The 17497-nt window shown below is 37.9% G+C and overlaps 3 protein-coding genes across 3 annotated transcripts; 1 reads left to right on the top strand and 2 right to left on the bottom strand.

The window, feature by feature from the left end:
- The first annotated feature begins 9658 nt into the window (after positions 1–9658).
- Positions 9659–10438, top strand: LOC116214916. The gene has a single exon (XM_031550416.1). It carries the CDS (start codon positions 9739–9741, stop codon positions 10234–10236), a length of 498 nt encoding a protein of 165 aa, XP_031406276.1. The 5' UTR covers positions 9659–9738; the 3' UTR covers positions 10237–10438.
- Positions 10439–10605: 167 nt separating this feature from the next.
- On the bottom strand, positions 10606–13181 carry LOC116214915 (uncharacterized protein At3g17950). The gene is made up of 3 exons (XM_031550415.1): positions 13048–13181; positions 11324–11479; positions 10606–11224 (listed from the first exon to the last, which is right to left on the bottom strand). The coding sequence occupies exons 2-3, from the start codon at positions 11405–11407 to the stop codon at positions 10724–10726; spliced, it is 585 nt and encodes a 194-aa protein (XP_031406275.1). The 5' UTR covers positions 11408–11479; positions 13048–13181; the 3' UTR covers positions 10606–10723.
- Positions 12876–15441, bottom strand: LOC116214914 (putative nuclease HARBI1). The gene is made up of 4 exons (XM_031550414.1): positions 15183–15441; positions 14207–14661; positions 13901–14126; positions 12876–13559 (listed from the first exon to the last, which is right to left on the bottom strand). Exons 2-4 carry the CDS (start codon positions 14648–14650, stop codon positions 13048–13050), a joined length of 1182 nt encoding a protein of 393 aa, XP_031406274.1. The 5' UTR covers positions 14651–14661; positions 15183–15441; the 3' UTR covers positions 12876–13047.
- Between the last annotated feature and the right edge of the window lie 2056 nt (positions 15442–17497).

Genomic DNA, 17497 nt, shown 5'->3' with positions numbered 1-17497 from the left:
AAGATAAATATATATGGCTTTGAAGTAATTTTGATTTGCCAAGAGCTCCTCCATGGAATCAGCTCAGCACGTTTCTTGTTTTATGAAGTCAGGACATTTGGTACGACTATGTAATGATATATTTCTTTTATTCCGATATATAAGCTTCAGAAAATGTTGATATCTCTTTCTTGATGATCTCTGTCCCATTTCCAGTCAATTACCTTACCGCTGAAATTTCATTTGGCATGGTGCTTTGGGAATCACAACGTAACATCCGTACTGAAAGTATTTAACGATTCGAAATGCATATATTTCATACATGTCTACATTACATCTTTTTTCAGATAAGTATATCTACATTACATCTAGATAAGAAGTACCCACATTAGTTAATAACCAACGATACCATAAAGAGGACCAACTCCTACTAATTAAGTAGTATAAGCATATTTACCTATAAAACCTATAGTTTGAATATACACATAAAACTGAGGGGGAAAAAGAGATAGATATAGCACTAAAAATAAAATGACACATTACATGCACCGTTGATAGGCTCGTGCTTGAGAGAATGGCTTCATGCAGTGGGTAATAATGTATGCCTTATGGAGTGCTCAGCATTTGGATCCATATGGTAGAAGAAGAAGACCTGGGAAAAGAAAATATAGGTTAGAGTCGAATATACGATATATAAATTAATTACAGGATGGAGTTTTAGTTCATTATGAAGCTCATGTTCTTTTGTCTGCGACTTCTCATGCTGATGTTTCAGTTACAAATTAAGAGATTTACTCTTAATGTCTTCGTGTTTTTTCCCTTGAATCTATCCACAGCAGCTGCGTCCTTATAATTTCTGCAGAAATTTGTCAACAACTTTCGACATGCATTAAATCACAACCTACAATTATGTATCTTCCAAGCTACATCTCTAACCTTTGTCCTCGTGCCTTTTCAGCCTCATCCTCCCTGTCTACCCAAGTCCCTTCTGTTTTTCTAAGATTAATAATTTTAAAAGTTTTTAAAAGTTTTTAAAAATAATTTAAAATTAAACTTTAAAATTATTTTAATTTTAAATTTAAAATAATAAAAATAATTTAAAATTTAAAATTAAAAGTTTAAAATTATTTTTAAATTTTTTTACATTTTTAACAATTTAAAAATATTTTTTTTTCTAAAATTTTTACTTTTTTGTATTATTTTTTGTATTTTTATTGGACTTTTTCAAATTTTATTTTCTCTTAAATGCCGTGGTGCACTATGGTTGGTTACACGTAACAAAAGTGACACATAAGACGCACCACGTCAGCAAAATGTTAACTGCGTCAGGAGCAATTGACGGAATGTACTACATTGAAAAGGTTTTGAAACTTTTTGTACTAACAAGTTACCAAAAAGACATTTTGGACCAACTTGAAACATTTACAAAACCCTTTGGACCCGGTGCAATTAACGCAATTAATTTTCATGAATTTCGTTGTAAAATTGATTGGTAGCATACTCGATCAAGCGACTGATTTTCTCGCGTACTATGTAGCCCATTCTATCTTTCCGGGGCAAATGTCCGGATCTATTATGACATAGTCTTTTAGAATTTATGGTAGTATAGGTACATACAGATTCTATACTACTCATACTTACATTTTTTTCTATATATTTTATTGAAAAAAATAAAATTTAATTGATTTTGTTACATTTACTTAGTTGAAAGTTAAGTAATGTATAAATTTCAAATTATTTTTCATAAATTACAAAATTTGTTATTTTTCGCTGTTTACTAAGCACATGTTTACTTTGACTTTATTCAAGGAGAATGATTAATAACTTCATTAATTGGTTCAATTTAGTTTTCACCGACTACAAAACATTAATTATGTTATAAATTTGAAAATGATTAATCTCACATAAATTTTTTTTCCATTAACTATCACATATTAACTTAAATACCATAATAAAAATTTTTCATAATAACATCATTAATGATTGTGTGTAGCACGGGCCATCACCCTAATATATAAAATTTGTATGTTTTCGGAGTACGTTGGGGAAAGTACGATTCCAATTCTATATTCTCGCGACTATGATTCTTTTTTTATTTATTTTCATTATATTTTTAATAAATTTATTTTACTTATAATATATTCTATTCGACTTTCGATGAATAAACAAACGAAAATAATAAGTACGTTCACATTGCTATTGTGTCCTATTAGGCAAATAAATTCTTAATGATAAAGTAATATAATAACAAATACATTGCTTAACGCTAAAGTTAATAATAATATTATAAAATAATATATTAATATATACATTTACTTAAGATAAAGTAAATAATATTAATATGATGTTTATTTTTCTATAAGTTTTACAACAAATTAACTTTCATAAATTTCGGTATAAAATTATTGGTAGCATACTCGATCAAGCGGGTGATTTTCTCGCATATTACGTACCTCATTCTACCCTTTCGGGACAAATCTTCGGATCTATCATAACATAGTCTTTTAGTATTTAGGGTAGTATGGGTACATACGGATTCTATACTACCCATACTTACATTTTATTTATATATTTTACGGAAAAATAATAATAAACTTTAATTGGTTTTGTCACATTTACTTAGTTGAAAGTTAAGTAATGTATAAATTTGAAATTATTTTCCATAAATTACAAAATGTGTTGTTTTTTGCTGCTTACCAAGCACAGATTAATTCTGATATTATTCAAGGAGAAGTAATACTTGCTTCATTAATTGCTTCAATTTAATTATCACAAACTACAGAACATTAATTATCCTATTAATTTAAAAACAGTTAATCTCATATAATTTTTCCAATTAACCATCCTATATTACCTTAAATGTCACAATAAAAAAATTTATAATAACATCATTAATGATCGTGGGTAGCATGAGCCATTATTCTAGTTATTTATTATATGTGTGTCATAATATGTGTAATATATATATATATATATATATTGTATGGAGGTGTGAGAGTAGAATATGGGATTGCCACTCTCCACCAGGAGGCACGAAACTTTAATCGTATACAATTTTTTGTAGATATAATTAACAATTAACCTTTTTTATTTTACAAGAAACAATTGATCTAAGAATGACTCTAGTGGTGCAAAGGTGCTCTTCTTTAAAGCGTGAGGACTAATTGGACAAACCCGGGCATCCCTTACAATCAACAGTCAAGATTGTGATTGTCGTGCAGTTTTAATTAATCATTTATGTCTATACACTATTATTAAAGCCAAGGCAACTCATATAAAGATGTCACGTAGGACAAACTTAAGTTGAGTGACTTTTCGAGTTATAACCAATGATATATTGACAAGTGGCACAATAAGATGGTGATATATATTCATGAAGTTTCAAGAGTGTCATAAGTTAGAGTCATAATCGATGAGAAATCGACAAGTGGCATAATAGGGTAGTGACACATTATTCGTGAAATTTCAAAAGTCTCATAACTTACGGAGTCATAAATTTATTGGCGTGCATAATTTCAAAAGCTCCTAACTCATGCGGAAGTCGAAAGATTCATAATAAAAGAAAGTTCAAAAGTCTTCAACTCAGTTAGAAAGTCCAATATATAATAGGTGTCCTCGTTGTTACTATTAGATGAAAATGGATTTTCTCTTTGAATTATGAACATGGAAAGCACGAAGGATATGATTTGAAGAAATGGTTTTCATTGTTATGGACCTATTCTTGTTAGATTGCCCAAGATTGTGATTAAAAAAAAAATTGATGAGGTGGCAATGGAATTCTGAATAACTTGTTAATAAATTTAGAATTTGCTCTCCTGATTTTATTAGTTGTGGACTTATCAGAAACTACACCAAAATGCTTTTATAGGGGAAACAAATGAGATAAAAAGACAATGACCATTTGTATTTATTTATTTTCGAATTTGTGCTATTTTGATAACAGATGGTGGTTATTGATGTTCTCATTGAGCCAAGATTTGCATATACTATTGTGATTGAAGAAACAAAATGACGAATGTTTGAGTTGTTTGTTGATACCATTTATGTACTATTTCACTATTATGTACAAATGATACAACTTAAAACTCATATGTGATATTTAATTAATTATTCAATTTCAATTACATATTGATAAACATCAAGTACATAGCCTGTAGGTTAGCGTGTGAGGCTGGAGTTATTGGTAGGATTTGATTTCAATCTTACATCAAACATCCTAATTGTTTTATAAATTTAGCATTTCCAATAGTGATTATCGGTCATTTCGTTATCCTAACAATTTTAGCATGCCCATATGCTTGAATCTTTCAGCCAGTTGTTTGTTAATGTCCATTAAGGATTTCCCTAAAAGCAGTCGGTTGATCCTCCTGTTTAGTTTATAAGTTACGTTTTTTAATTCTAATTTTAATTTTACTCACTATATAATAAAAATCAACAACACAATTATGATTATTATTATTATTTTTAACAATTCAATTTAATTTTTAATACTAAATTCTTTCAATTATTCATTATTTTTTTATAATTCAACAACACAATCATTACTTTTTTTTTCAACTATTTATTACTTTTTCATACTTTTCCTCATAATTCAACAACACAACAATTACAAACCAATTAAAATCAAAACTCAACCCTACTTGACTTTAAAACTAAACTCACTATTCTTCCATCCCATGTCTCTTTAACGGGTATGAACCACTAATTTGTCAAAAGTTTTGGTATGCCCCAAGGTTTGTCATCTTCGTAATTATAATCCCTAACTATAACAGTTTTACAAACTAGTCCACAGTTGACAGTTCTGTGCCAGCCAGCTAACCGCAAAATCTTGACATTAGGCTAAAGCTCCAATCTTTCTGCTACAGAAGGTAAAAGGATCAGGTGAACTTCGCGATTTCGATCACCCATGTTTGTCAAATTTCTCAATTTAGACCCCGGGGACGATCAATTTCGTCGTCTGAGCCGCCGGAAAATCCAATCAAGAAACCTCTTTCGAGAAATCAATCAATTAACGGAACAAGAATCCGACGAGAGAAGCAAAATATGAGATTTGAATCGATCGATGAAGAAGAAGAAGATGAGGATTCGAAGATGTACGAGCATCTGAATGCAAAGGCCGCGTAGGAAGGCGACGATTGCAAGCATAATCTGCTCGCTCTGTGGGGATCTCTATCGGCAACTCAAAGGGCTGATCTGCGCCATGTGAGCAGTTTTAGCGCATCAGCGACGCATAATGTTGCCTTTCTTCTTCTTATTCTTCTTCAGATAACAAATTAAGATCGTGCTGTTACATCACATCAGAGATTCAAGGAGTGCAAGAGTTTCGAAAAACAAACGAGAAGATCGGAGAAGGGATCTGGAGGAAGGAGACGGCCCCGTTGAAACAGACAGAGAGACCGGAGAATTTGCCGATGCCGACTATTGTGGTGAATTAACTTTATAGAGAGAGAGAAGGGAAACCCTAATTTTGAATTGGGCATGGGATGCTTCCAATCTCAAAGCCCAGATGTTATGGGTCGTCCCATAGTCTTAATGCGGGCCAAGGGGTAATGGTCCCCGGTTCGATGTTTCCTTTCGACTCGACTCAGCTTCGTCCGAACGAGTAGAATGGATCGATCGATGTATGCCAAGTTGGGGAATTTTCTGATTTCCAGCGAATAGCCGAAAACCGAAGTATTACTTCGACATAAGTACTTGGCTTTTCATTGATTGAGAAGGAATAGACAGGATTTGAAACTTCGCGATCTATTTAAGGAAAGACGTCGCGAGAGTGAGAGAAAGAGAGAGAGCAACTAGAGGCTTTTATGTTGCGTTTGGTTTCATAGTAGGATTTTAAAATCAGATTTTGATTTTGATTTTGAAAAAAGTAGTATAAATGAGATTCACCCTTTGACTTTATATAAGTTATGTTGTTTTGTTGTGGAAAAAAGTGGTATGAATGGGGTCCACTTTTTGACTTTGTATGAATTATTTTATTTTGTAATGGATAGAGTTAAGTTAGAATTGTGATTTTAAAATTATACTCACAAACCAAACAAGGCCTTATGCTCGAGCGTATAGTTTGAGACCTACCTTGGATAAAGCTCCTCTACGGTCGAAAGTTGGTGCATTCTTCGGCGGACTGATGTGATGACAATCGCATGTTATCAATGATTAGTTTCCGTGTCTAATAGGCGATTATTACCCACTGCGTACTCGCAACTGCACTATTTGAACTTAATATTTCAATTGCAGAGGAGCTTCTTCAAGTATCATCTTTTTTGTTTTTTTTTTCTATGGTGCTATAATAAGGCTACACCATATTTTGCCGGTGTTCCACTTGCCAGTATTGGTCCGTCGTAGAAACGGGATTAATGTGATCGGGAATTATGTAAAAGTAGCATACATATTCCCTGTATAATAACTTATGACATCTAACTCTAATATCATTTCAAACAGATACGAGAATTTGCCATTCCATTTCTTGCTCCGTCCCATTAGTGTTATGAGTCCCTTTCCTAATGCGAAAAAAAATCTTCAAGTTGCTCCTTCAAGTGCGACCACTCCTCGGTGACCTGCAAAAAAGGCTCTTGGGTTAGTGCTCAAGAGCTCCCACCGACGCTTTTTTATGTTCATTTACATTTCTAAAGAATGAAGATGGTATATGTGGAGTGTATGAAAACCAATTAGGCCTTGGCGATAGACCTAAATGCATTCACGAGCCGTTATTAACCAATTGGGACATTTACATCATCGTTATATGCTATTATATTGGTTGAAATTCACCTCCACATCACTTGCAGTGATCAAATGCGAACTTCCCAATAGGGCAGCAACCATATCACCGAGGCAAAACGGTAGATGGAGCCAAGAAACTGCCTAGTTCTATACCGTCTCAAAATATACATGGACGTAGGGACGGCCAAATCCGTTCACAAAACATAGAGACGGATATTGGAACGGAAAGGGCTGACCCTATATTTAGATGGATAATTCCGTCCTTAATTCCGCCGTTGACTGTAGAGACGGATTTTTCCGTCTATACCATATCCATTCCTATTCCATCTCAAATTCCATAGCAAATATGGACGAAGAATTTTCGGTCTCAAATTTCCGTCTATACAAGACAGTTTTCTGGTGGGGGCAATTGTTAGAAGCCTCTGACCCGATTCTCCTTTTTCCCCCCTTTTTTTTTTTTCTTTCCCTCCAATTTTGTTCATTTAATACCTACTAATAGCACCTATTTCATTTTCAACTCGAACCACGAATAAATACACAAGAAATATTATGATGCCCTTGTACATGTATTCGTGCCCTCCCCAGTCGCTGTGTCACCTGAAGAAGAGAACGGGACAATTTAATGGTAGGGGATGGCATGGATACGGTTCAAAGGTTCTTGTATTAGTGCACTATAAAAAACACATACATAAATGAACAATATATAAGACGACAGGATTAACCGTGAAAATTAAAATTAAAGACTTTCCTAATAGGGTTAGTCTTATATTAAAGGGTGTAACTCTTACGTGGAAGTCTCAGGTTTAAGTTACCATAGAAATCATGCAAGTGAATATTTGATATTGGGCCACTTGCACTGTCCGTGACTAGACTTATCTGTCCCGTGGCTTGCAGCGTATTCACGTAGGCTGTGAGATTAGTTGGGTGAAACGCGAACATTCTCGCTATTAAAAAAATAAATAAAGACCTAACTACCAACTGAAGCAATAGATTAACCCTTAACTCCAGCATCTATTTCTTTACTTACGGAATCCCCACCAAATTTGTCCATCCTTTGGACTATTTCACCCACCAGCTTCCAAACTCTTTCGCCCATTTGCTATATCTTTGAGCCACTTTCCCTAATCAATCATGTTATGATTATTAATTCCCACCAATTTGCTTTCCGATCCCACATCAATTATAAATCTTTCACTATGAAATTCTGTTGAAACAATCCTGCGGAATCCGGATCCTACATTCTTTCATTGCTTGCATTTTTAAGCTACAAAAGAGTGGCACAACGAGAGGGGGAAAGCTAGAGGCGTCCGCACGATCCATTTATTCTAATGCTGGAGCCGATTTAGTTCTCCCTAACGTTCACGGGTAAACTTGATCCCCGTGCTTCCGTTTACGGGATTATAATTTGCTCTCGACTGCCACATTTTGCTGATGTCACATGTTTTAAATATAACGGGGTGTGGTATTAGCTTCCAACCGAACATAACTCGCAAAGTGACTGTCTAGCCCTTCATTCAACTATGCATATGGACTCAACTGGCCACCAGCCATACCTAATATTTAAGTGAGTTTTTTAGGTCTTTTGATCATGGTGAGTTAAGATTGTTATTTCATGATACGGCTATAAAACCGGCATATAGATCAAATTATGCTGGAAAAGAAAACGTCATTAGAATCCGTCATGGGCTCGGAGACTAGGACCTCTTCCCTTACAAATGAAGGGTCACTTTTCTTCGATCTCACTTGCTCATCAATGCCAGGAAGTCCATAGAAGCTTTACTTAAATGATGAATGAAAGTCATTAAAGGGAATTAGAGTCGATGGAATATGTTGCAAATGCAAGCTAGCAACGGAAAGTGACTGCAAACCTGATAAACAGGCTTTCACCTGCAAATGTTTCTTTATTTTTCTTAAATGTCCAAATATTGAAAAGGGAAAAAATAAATATATATTTTTTCAATTATTAATGATAGAATTGATTATTTTTTTTTGGGGATTATAATTTTAGAAGAACATCATGGGAAGAAAGAAATTTTTGGGGTTCACCCTCCTCCATGTCCAATGATTGAGGTTGGTGTTGTCCTCTCCCTGAACTGACAATCTGCTGACTGCATAACATTGCCTAACCCTTCCCCATGTGCTTCCCCTCCTCGGCAGATTTCTATAGATTTCATACATTGTTTTTGCATATAACGTACAAAAGCATTTTAAAAATGATGATTGGGGACAATCTGAAAATTTGATTCACTAATTATCTTTAAAAATAGGTATTAGCCAGCCAACAACCCTCTCCAGTCTCTCCTTAACAAACAAGAGGTTAACTCTGTCAACCAAAAAAAAAAAAAAAAGAGGTCTAATCACAAACCAGCGATGATGAGATATATCATTGTTGCATTCAGTATGTCTGGTTAATGATGCATTGCATGAGTTTACAAACGGACGCTCATTTTATTGAACGGACTTGAATTCACCTTCTAAATGGGGATGAAAGCAAAGGTCTCTATAGATCAATCTTCGCCCGGAAAATTGCATGGGAAACGCTGCGCAGCGCCCGCTTCTGGGCATCAGTTGTTAACCGTCGGGATGTACAGTAGTATTTTAGGACAAAGCAGATTTTGAATTACTCAACCAGACCTTCCCCTTTGATAAGTCTCCAAAAGAACACGAAAAGCAACTTCCCTTCTTCAAAACCGAGCTTGTATCACATCAAATTAGAATTGTCTCCGCATCAAATTGAAGTTATCGTTGAGATGGCCTGTGAATTTTACAAATATACTCAAGATCTCCCTATTCCTATATGCCGAACTCATGTCGTGTCGATCGGTCCGTCTTGTATTATGAAATTTGAAATGTAAATAGAATTCAAAACAAAGATAAAAGAAACTCGAAGGCAGCAAACTGACAACTGACCATCTCTCCTCCTTTGTCTCCATCCCAACCAACCGCCACCTCCCTTCCATGTTTTATATATCCTCCGATTTGGTCCTTTCCAAATCCCCCAATTTCCCTCACACTCGCTCTCCTCAATCGTCTTCATAAAAAATGGGCAATGCCACTTCCTGTGCTCCATCAATACTCTCATTATCGAGCGCGGCTGCCAAGGTCCTCCTCCCCAACGGCCGGCTCCAGCTCCACGTGAGGCCCGTCAATGTGGGCGAACTGATGGTCGAGAACTCAGGCTACTTTGTGTGCGAGTCGGGCTCCCTCAAGGTGGGCCACAGGGTGGCGGGCCTCTCCGCAGATGAGGCCCTCGAGCCCCGCCACTTCTACTTCATCCTCCCCATGGACCTCCTCTACTCCGTGCTCACCCACGACGAGATGAGCGCCCTCAGTTACCGAGCCTCCAAGGCCATCCGACACGGGGGCTTCAACAGCCTAGGAAAGATCTTCCCCATATGTATTTTCCCTTCGAATGACAGCAACAAGAGGTTGGAATTCGGCGATGCTTTGTCAGAGAGGGAAGGTTCGGACCCGACCGAGAGGGCGTACTCCAAGCAAAGGTCTTGGAAGCCTGCTCTGGAGACCATCGTTGAAAGTTAGGAATTCGATGATCGGATATATAAATTGTTCATAGATTTTGGCCATACTCTCTCTTTTCCATTCCTCCTCTCAATTGAGTATTTTGCAGTCACTAGGATGAGTTCCTCAAGCCGATCCGACATCGATGTGATGTCGACATCTTCTGCTGTTGGATTCGATACTTTACTACAGTTAATCACCAATACTGATTGATTTTATAGAATCGTTGAACTCAATATCACGGCATCGGATAAGGAAACTCGGGATTCTTGCGAAGAACAGTTGTTTGATGGGTATAGCAAGTGTCCTGTAAAGATAGGGAATTAGGCATAAAGACAAGTCTATAAAGCCAAACGATTCTTTCTAGCACGTAATTGTAATCAAAGGCACTAATTAAAAAAAGAATTATATTAATCAATAAATAGCTTAAATTATTTCTCATTACTTTAATTAAATGCAAAATCCGATAATAAATAAACAGAGAACAGACAAACAAGCAACGCCTTTTTTATCCTACGCCACCGCTACAGGTTCCGGTCAGTGACACCAGACACCGGCGAAGAGCCGCCGCCGACGGAGTCTCCTCGTCTGCGTCGGCCGGCTGCGGTGGCAGAACCCTCCCGTCAGCGAACAGGACCCTCCCATTCCTCGGCTGGGCTGCCACCGAGCCCTGGAGCTCTGCCGCCGGGGCGCCTTCATAGAATGCGCCGTCGCCGAACCTCCGCTCAATCTCGAGGAACTCCCCCAGCGAAGCCGGCCTCCCGCCGTCGTCCCGGCAGAGGCGCCACCACCGCCTCCTCCGGCGCTCGGCCACGACAGCGGCCGTGAACGGTGGCGGGGCCTTCTTCTGCCTCTTGCTCTTCCGTGCAGTCACGCTCCCACAAGGGGCCGCGGATGGCGGGTCAGGGTCCCGGTGCTGGGACGGCGCTCGGAATGTGATCGCCGGGAAGCTCACCCCCATCAAGGTTCCGAGCGTCGTGCTCCGGTCATGGAAGAACGACCCCGTCGACTGTAAGTCAATTACAAAAAGGAAAAAAATTAACGAAAATGGCAACGAAATTCAAGAAATTGGAGGGAAGCTTGGAGCTTGGAGATGGAAGAAGGTGACCTCAGTGTCGAGATCGGAGGAGGAGATGGAGGAAGCTGTCGGCGAAGAAGGCGGTGGCAGGAGCTCATTCGCCGGATCTTGCATTGCTCTCTCTACTTTCTCTCTCTAGAAATGGGGGAAGGATTCTCTCTCTTCACTCTGTAGTGCTCTCTCTTTCTGTGGAGTCAGGAGTGGGATTTCCTCAGAAAAGAAAATATTGAAGCAAAAATGGAAAGACAAAAAAAAAAAGAAGAATTTGTTTTTTTGAAATCACAAGTTATCCTTGGCATATCGATTATCGACTGAGTTATTCCCGTTCGAATATAGACTTGATCACAACCAGAAAGGAGTGATTCATGATCAAGAAATTTTGACATTTATATATTCGCTTGCATTTATGCATATGAGAGCAGAAAAGACAGCTTCTTTTATTATTTATTAATATTAGTTACTGTAACTATCCATTTCTTTGGGATTACTACGTCAGAGTAATTTTGGAAGTGTTCTGTTGAAATTGTCGTCCTAAAAGAATAAAAATGTGCATCAGCTGAATTATGTATATATTTAAAGAAATGGAGCAAATAAGGGGATAAGATGACAATTACAAAGCCAATGCAAGGTGGACTTTTGTGGTGCCTAAGGATTAGGTGCTTTGACCTTCTTCATTACTATCCACCTCTCGGTATTCATAATCTAAAATAAAATTAAAAACTGACATTGAAATTCTGACCTTATCTATTTATTTAATCAATAGTGTATGTTTGAAACTACAGATCTTTATATATGTATTTATATGTATATAGACACGCTCGCACATACACATTAATATAAGCCAATTGATATTTGCATATGTTGCTTTGATTCATCGTATCAAAGCTTAAAATGTCTAGGGTCGGATTTCGAATCTATGAATCCGAGCCGAAACATGAAGCCTTGTCCAGTCTGATCTCCAGTGAACTCCAGCCAGTTCGAACCAAACAAATGTCATCTTTCTCGTGAGATATTACTTACTAGCAAGAGATGTTGGCGATAAAAGCTACGAATGATAGGTTCGAACGAGAATTCAGTTATCGGAAAGTTCGATCAGTTCGTGACTAACTCACTGAGATCGATTGACATTCCTCCGATGCATCATAGACGCCATGATTACAACTTGTAGGTCGAGTCACAATCCTTCCCGTGGAATCTAGCTTTTAACTACTGATTCATTCATTCATTCATGTCCTCCCTCGAATGGGCATGTTTGCTCATCATCAGTGACCTTTCTCTTTCTCCGTATGGTCCAATGCATGAAGCTCAGCACATCATGCGACTCCTTTTGCATTAAATGGGCACAAAAGGGCCACGCATAGGTTCGGATTGCAGTCTCGTGTCTGGTGGGGTCCACTTATGGAGGATGAAGATATTGCCAGCTTCGAAAGTGAATTCGTTGATCCTCATATCCGAATTGGTACTAAGAACTAGTTTCATGGACCGAACTATTAAAATGCAAATGATATGCAAGTGGAGCCTCCAGTGGTAGATGGCAAGTCGATAATGCTAGCTTTACTAGTAGGGGTATTCGAGCTTGAACTGTTCAAATGGCTAGATGCAGTAGCCGATAAATTCAGCGTTCAACGAGAAAAGGCTCAAATAGTCATTGGAAGATAAATGGGAAAGGCAGAATATCGCACTTCTTTACTATAGAAAGAGTCAAGCTACTACCCAGACAATAATTATTCTAGTCAGTTTATTTGAGCACATACCTAAATGACGGCTATATCATTGATGTAGTCATTCCACATCTCAGTCGCCATAGCATCTCGGAGTCGGGAAGAGAGTTCAATTTCTTCAGCTTCAAAAGCAAAACCCAGATCCCGGTTCTCATGATGCATCATCAGTTGTTGCTCCACCTCCAGAGGCAGTAGCGGCTCCTCCATCTGCAGTAAACTATCCTGCTCATGCATTCTAAAGATCCAGTCATCGGGTTTCTCCCGTCGAATGTAATTATGAATTGCGCAAGTGGCCACCACTAACTTCACCTGCGTCTGTAATGGGTATGGAGGAGCTGACATCAGAATAGGGAACCTAGCCTTTAATGCCCTGAAGGTGCGATCAACAGCATTTCTCAACAGAGAGTGTCTTTGATTGAAGAGCTCTTTTGCATCTTGTGGATGATAACCGCTAGGAAATTCATTTGAGTGGTAGGGGACATCATGGTACGGGGATATGAAGCCAGGTAAATTCGAATACTTGGTGCCCACGAGGTAGTACCTGCCTGTATGAAAAAAGAGTTTTAGTACATTATGAGTTTTCAGAAACCTGCCACCACACATGTGAAACTGCCCTTGCTTTCCAAGACACGAAGATGCAGGTAATAACTATTCGGTTCACTTCAGACAACTTTTTTTTTTTTTTAATGAAAGCATGAAAATTAGTCTTTATATTTTATTTATGAAGTCATGATTGAAGAAACAAAGATATCAGAGCCCTTTTATATGTAAAAAATTGAAGAGAGTCTCCAAACCCAAAGGGAACCTTAAATCTATCCCTTTTGGAACGCGTCAATTATGTCAGATTCTATGCTACAGCCTAAAAAGTCGTACAACCAGAATGTACCTTCAGGGACCTGCAGTCTGTTACGCCTTGTGAGAGCCGAATTTAAGACTTGTAATTCCGATGCTGAGCCTTCCCACCCAGCAAGAACATAATGGAACTTGAGGTCAAGTGAGCCAGCTGCAAGCACACACTGTGTGAGTTGCCCATTTCTATTGCGAAAAGGCCCTTGCTCATCAACGCCTACCGTCACAGGGATGTGTATGCAATCTACCACTCCTACACAATCCTAACAGAAGCAGTAATTCAGGACTAAGCTCATTAATGTCACAATAGCTAGAGTAACAAGACTCGAGGGAGATACTTCACCTTGAAATATGGATATAATCTTGGATCTTCCAAGATTTCTTGAGGAACTTCAGGCCACGGAGGCTCAAAAAAATCTAATGATATCGCCACGATTGCGTTCAACACATTGTTAAAATGCCGACTGATGGTCTCTCCTGAATATCTGAATAACTCCTGGACAGCCCGGGTACGTAGGTTATGTCCGACGATAAATAAGAATATGGCTAGCTGCTCCTCGATCTTGATTCGGTTCGTGTGTCGTAACAAGCCTCTAGAATGCAGAATATCGCACAGTTTATAGAACACAAGCTTGTCCATCCGGAAATTGTCCAGACAGCTCTCACTCTGTCCATTAAGTACTTCATCCACAAATTTTGCACCCCCAGATGCTAAACAATGAGATAATGCCCTGGGCACCTGATTATTTGTCATGACACCGTCCTTTTCATCATCGGAGCTCTCCATGAAAACTCTTCCTGTCAATTCCCGGAACCATCATCAGTCAATCCACAGTTTTCTAAACAGAAACTTTTACAGAAAATTTAAACCATAATAGCTCAGCAAAATTCTAAACAAATTCAGTCACAAAAAGCCATCTTCCCGGGATCATGAAGTCTCGAAAAACACCATCCCACATTGTGAATCGCTGTTCCACTTGCAACTAAAATTAACAAGACATGAACGAAGTCACCGGTATAGAAGTTCTCTGCGAACGCAGTTCCCCCAGTAAGTAACTGAAAGGATGCAGAGGATAATGAACCACGTTCCCTATCTCAAACATGTTAAATCCGCCTCTATCTCTAAGAACAAGGAAAAGTCAGCATCTGTCTCTGTCCAGCCTGCTCTTAAAGGTCCAATTTTTATGATCATGGATAAAAAATGAATGCGGGAGCGCATGCAAATGCGAATTGATCAGCTGAAGATTGCGTTCTCATAGCGATTAACCAACGAACAAGAGCTGCCCATGGATCCTCGGCCAATGCAAAAGGGACCGTACCTGAAGCTTCAGAGCGCCTCTCAGAGTATAGCACCTTTCTGTCTCTCAGAGAAGGCACAGTCGACGTCGCCGTCGCCGGAGGGGGGAGGACTGCCCGGTCAGGGCTTCCGGTAACATTCGCAGGCGAGAACGGAAAAGGAGAGTCGCATTGTGGGGTTGGGGGGGGAGGCCGTAGCGCGGGGGTTCGCTTAGCCGGGAAAGAGTACGGATGATCGACGGGCCCGCGCCTCGGGAGTTCGGTGCGAAGGCCGTATTCTGTACCTCCGGAGCCGGCGGTGAGATTAGCAAAGCCCGCGAAGGGAGAGACAGAGCTCAATGGTTAATGGGCCTAAAAGCCTTCTCCACCGGGCCCAGAAGAAAAGCCCAATTGAAGTAATGTAGACTCGAGCTTTTTTTTTTTTTTTTACAATGTGAGTCTAGTACAATTTTATAAAAATTTTAATAGCTAATAAAAAGATATAGAAAGTCTCACTGGGTATCGAACCTTGAACTTTTTAGTTATCAAGCGAGAGCATGCGCTATTACGCTATATTCGTTTTTTATGAGCATCTTCTTTTTTGTTCTGTCGAATAATTTCAAAAGCATGAATTAAGAAACTAGAAAAAGGCTAATGTGTCATCTCCAGCTTTCTTCCTATCCGAATTCACGAGGGATAGAGCTAACTAAACCTCGGACATAGTGGGGTGGAGCACACGAACCTTTGGCATTGTGGGGAGGACACTCGACCAAAAATTAAGAAAGGGTTGGGTGGGAAAAAAATTAAGTGGTGAGAATACAATGTACTTGAAACAGAAATTAATCGACAGAGCTGAATTAATATAATGTTTCGAGCATGCAAAGAGGCAAATAATAATGAGTTGAGGATTTGGAAACGATGGTGTGAAACAATATACTTGAAAATGAAATTAATTGGCCGAGATAAATGGATACAATTTTCCGAACATGCGAAGAGGCAAATAACCAAGAGCTGAAGGTTTACAAACAGAGATATTTAGAATGCGCTTTTTGACTTTTATATATATATATATATAATAGATAGATAGATAGATTATACCTTAACTTGACCAATTTACTGGGGAAAAAATTATACAAATAATTAATAATTAATAATATTTCAATTTGAGTAGGCGACTGGCGTATAATTTCGAGATTGTACGGAAGTAACATCCAAATTATCCGAACAACCTGAATCGCACTGTCGTGTCTTGTTAGTGTGAAGCTCAATTTAAAGGACTGAAAGGAATTGGTAGATGTGCTCATTTTTAATCCAAAAATGATATATTTTTAAATTATGCATTTTGATGAGATTAAAAGGTTTTTTTTTTTTGGCTTAAAGATGAGATTCTAAAGTTTGCAGCTATTTTTTTGATTAGGTGATGTATGACCAGCGAGTTTTGGCCCATGATTCAGAGCAAAACATCTTCGACGCGTCAAAAACATGTCGTCCGTGTCAGCTCCACGAATCCATCGAGGAATTACTTGCAGATCCAATCCAAGCGGTTTAATCTGCCTTACAGATATTAACGTGATGATCTCTTCCACTTATGTGAAGGTGCATGTCATAATCCCCGCCGGTGTATGAAGCGGCGAAATTGCAAGTTGGCATTCTACTTTAGTTTATAAAAGCGATAGCAAAGCTATCCTTCCAATTCTTTATATAACTTTTTTGAATGTTTTTTCGTCTAGGACCAAAAAAAATAATCCCAAAAACATAAATCTAAAGAATAATTCAAGGAAAAATAAATATGATTACGATTACAATTAATATCACTTTTTTTTTATTATAAGGGAGCTAATGAATTACTAAGATAAGAAAATTGAAATAAAATTCTTGAGAAAGGGATGTAAATAGTTTCACTAAATGATTAAATTTGAAACTTTTATTTATCATTTTTTCTCTGATCATAAGAGAAGTTCATAAGTTTAATATAATAATATGGAATAAAACGATATAAAGGAGCATATAAATCTCACCGATGAAAATCGAAACTTAAGCCATCTTTGTTCCGAGTCGGTACCTTATGCGACCCCTTCCTCAATCTTAAAACTTATGAACTATTAGGCGAGAAAGAGAGTGCTGCACCACATTCCCCCGCTCGTGATTATATGTCATTTCACTAGTTCCATTTTATTTTCTGACCAAACCTACCTCCTGGAAAAATTTAACGTGCCTTCCAATAAAAATATGTATATTTGATGTTTCTTTTATATATATATATATATAGTGTGTGTATATATATATATATATATATTAAATTTGATGTTTCATTTTCAACACCAACTTGTCTTTTGTGGGGGGGCCCTTCGTCTCTCCA

This window comes from Punica granatum, chromosome 7 (assembly GCF_007655135.1).
Source record: "Punica granatum isolate Tunisia-2019 chromosome 7, ASM765513v2, whole genome shotgun sequence".
Classification (NCBI taxonomy): Eukaryota; Viridiplantae; Streptophyta; class Magnoliopsida; order Myrtales; family Lythraceae; genus Punica; species Punica granatum.
This window is presented reverse-complemented; position numbering and strand designations above follow the sequence as displayed.

Excerpts from the sequence above, each read along its gene's own strand:
- LOC116214916 (XM_031550416.1), top strand. The coding sequence starts at position 9,739 with ATGGGCAATGCCACTTCCTGTGCTCCATCAATACTCTCATTATCGAGC.
- LOC116214914 (XM_031550414.1), bottom strand. The coding sequence starts at position 14,650 with ATGGAGAGCTCCGATGATGAAAAGGACGGTGTCATGACAAATAATCAG. Across the intron at positions 14,127-14,206 it reads GATTATATCCATATTTCAAG|GATTGTGTAGGAGTGGTAGA; the intron begins GTGAAGTATCTC and ends TGCTTCTGTTAG. Across the intron at positions 13,560-13,900 it reads CAGACTGCAGGTCCCTGAAG|GCAGGTACTACCTCGTGGGC; the intron begins GTACATTCTGGT and ends TTTTTCATACAG.
- LOC116214915 (XM_031550415.1), bottom strand. The coding sequence starts at position 11,407 with ATGCAAGATCCGGCGAATGAGCTCCTGCCACCGCCTTCTTCGCCGACA. Across the intron at positions 11,225-11,323 it reads CCTCCGATCTCGACACTGAG|TCGACGGGGTCGTTCTTCCA; the intron begins GTCACCTTCTTC and ends ATTGACTTACAG.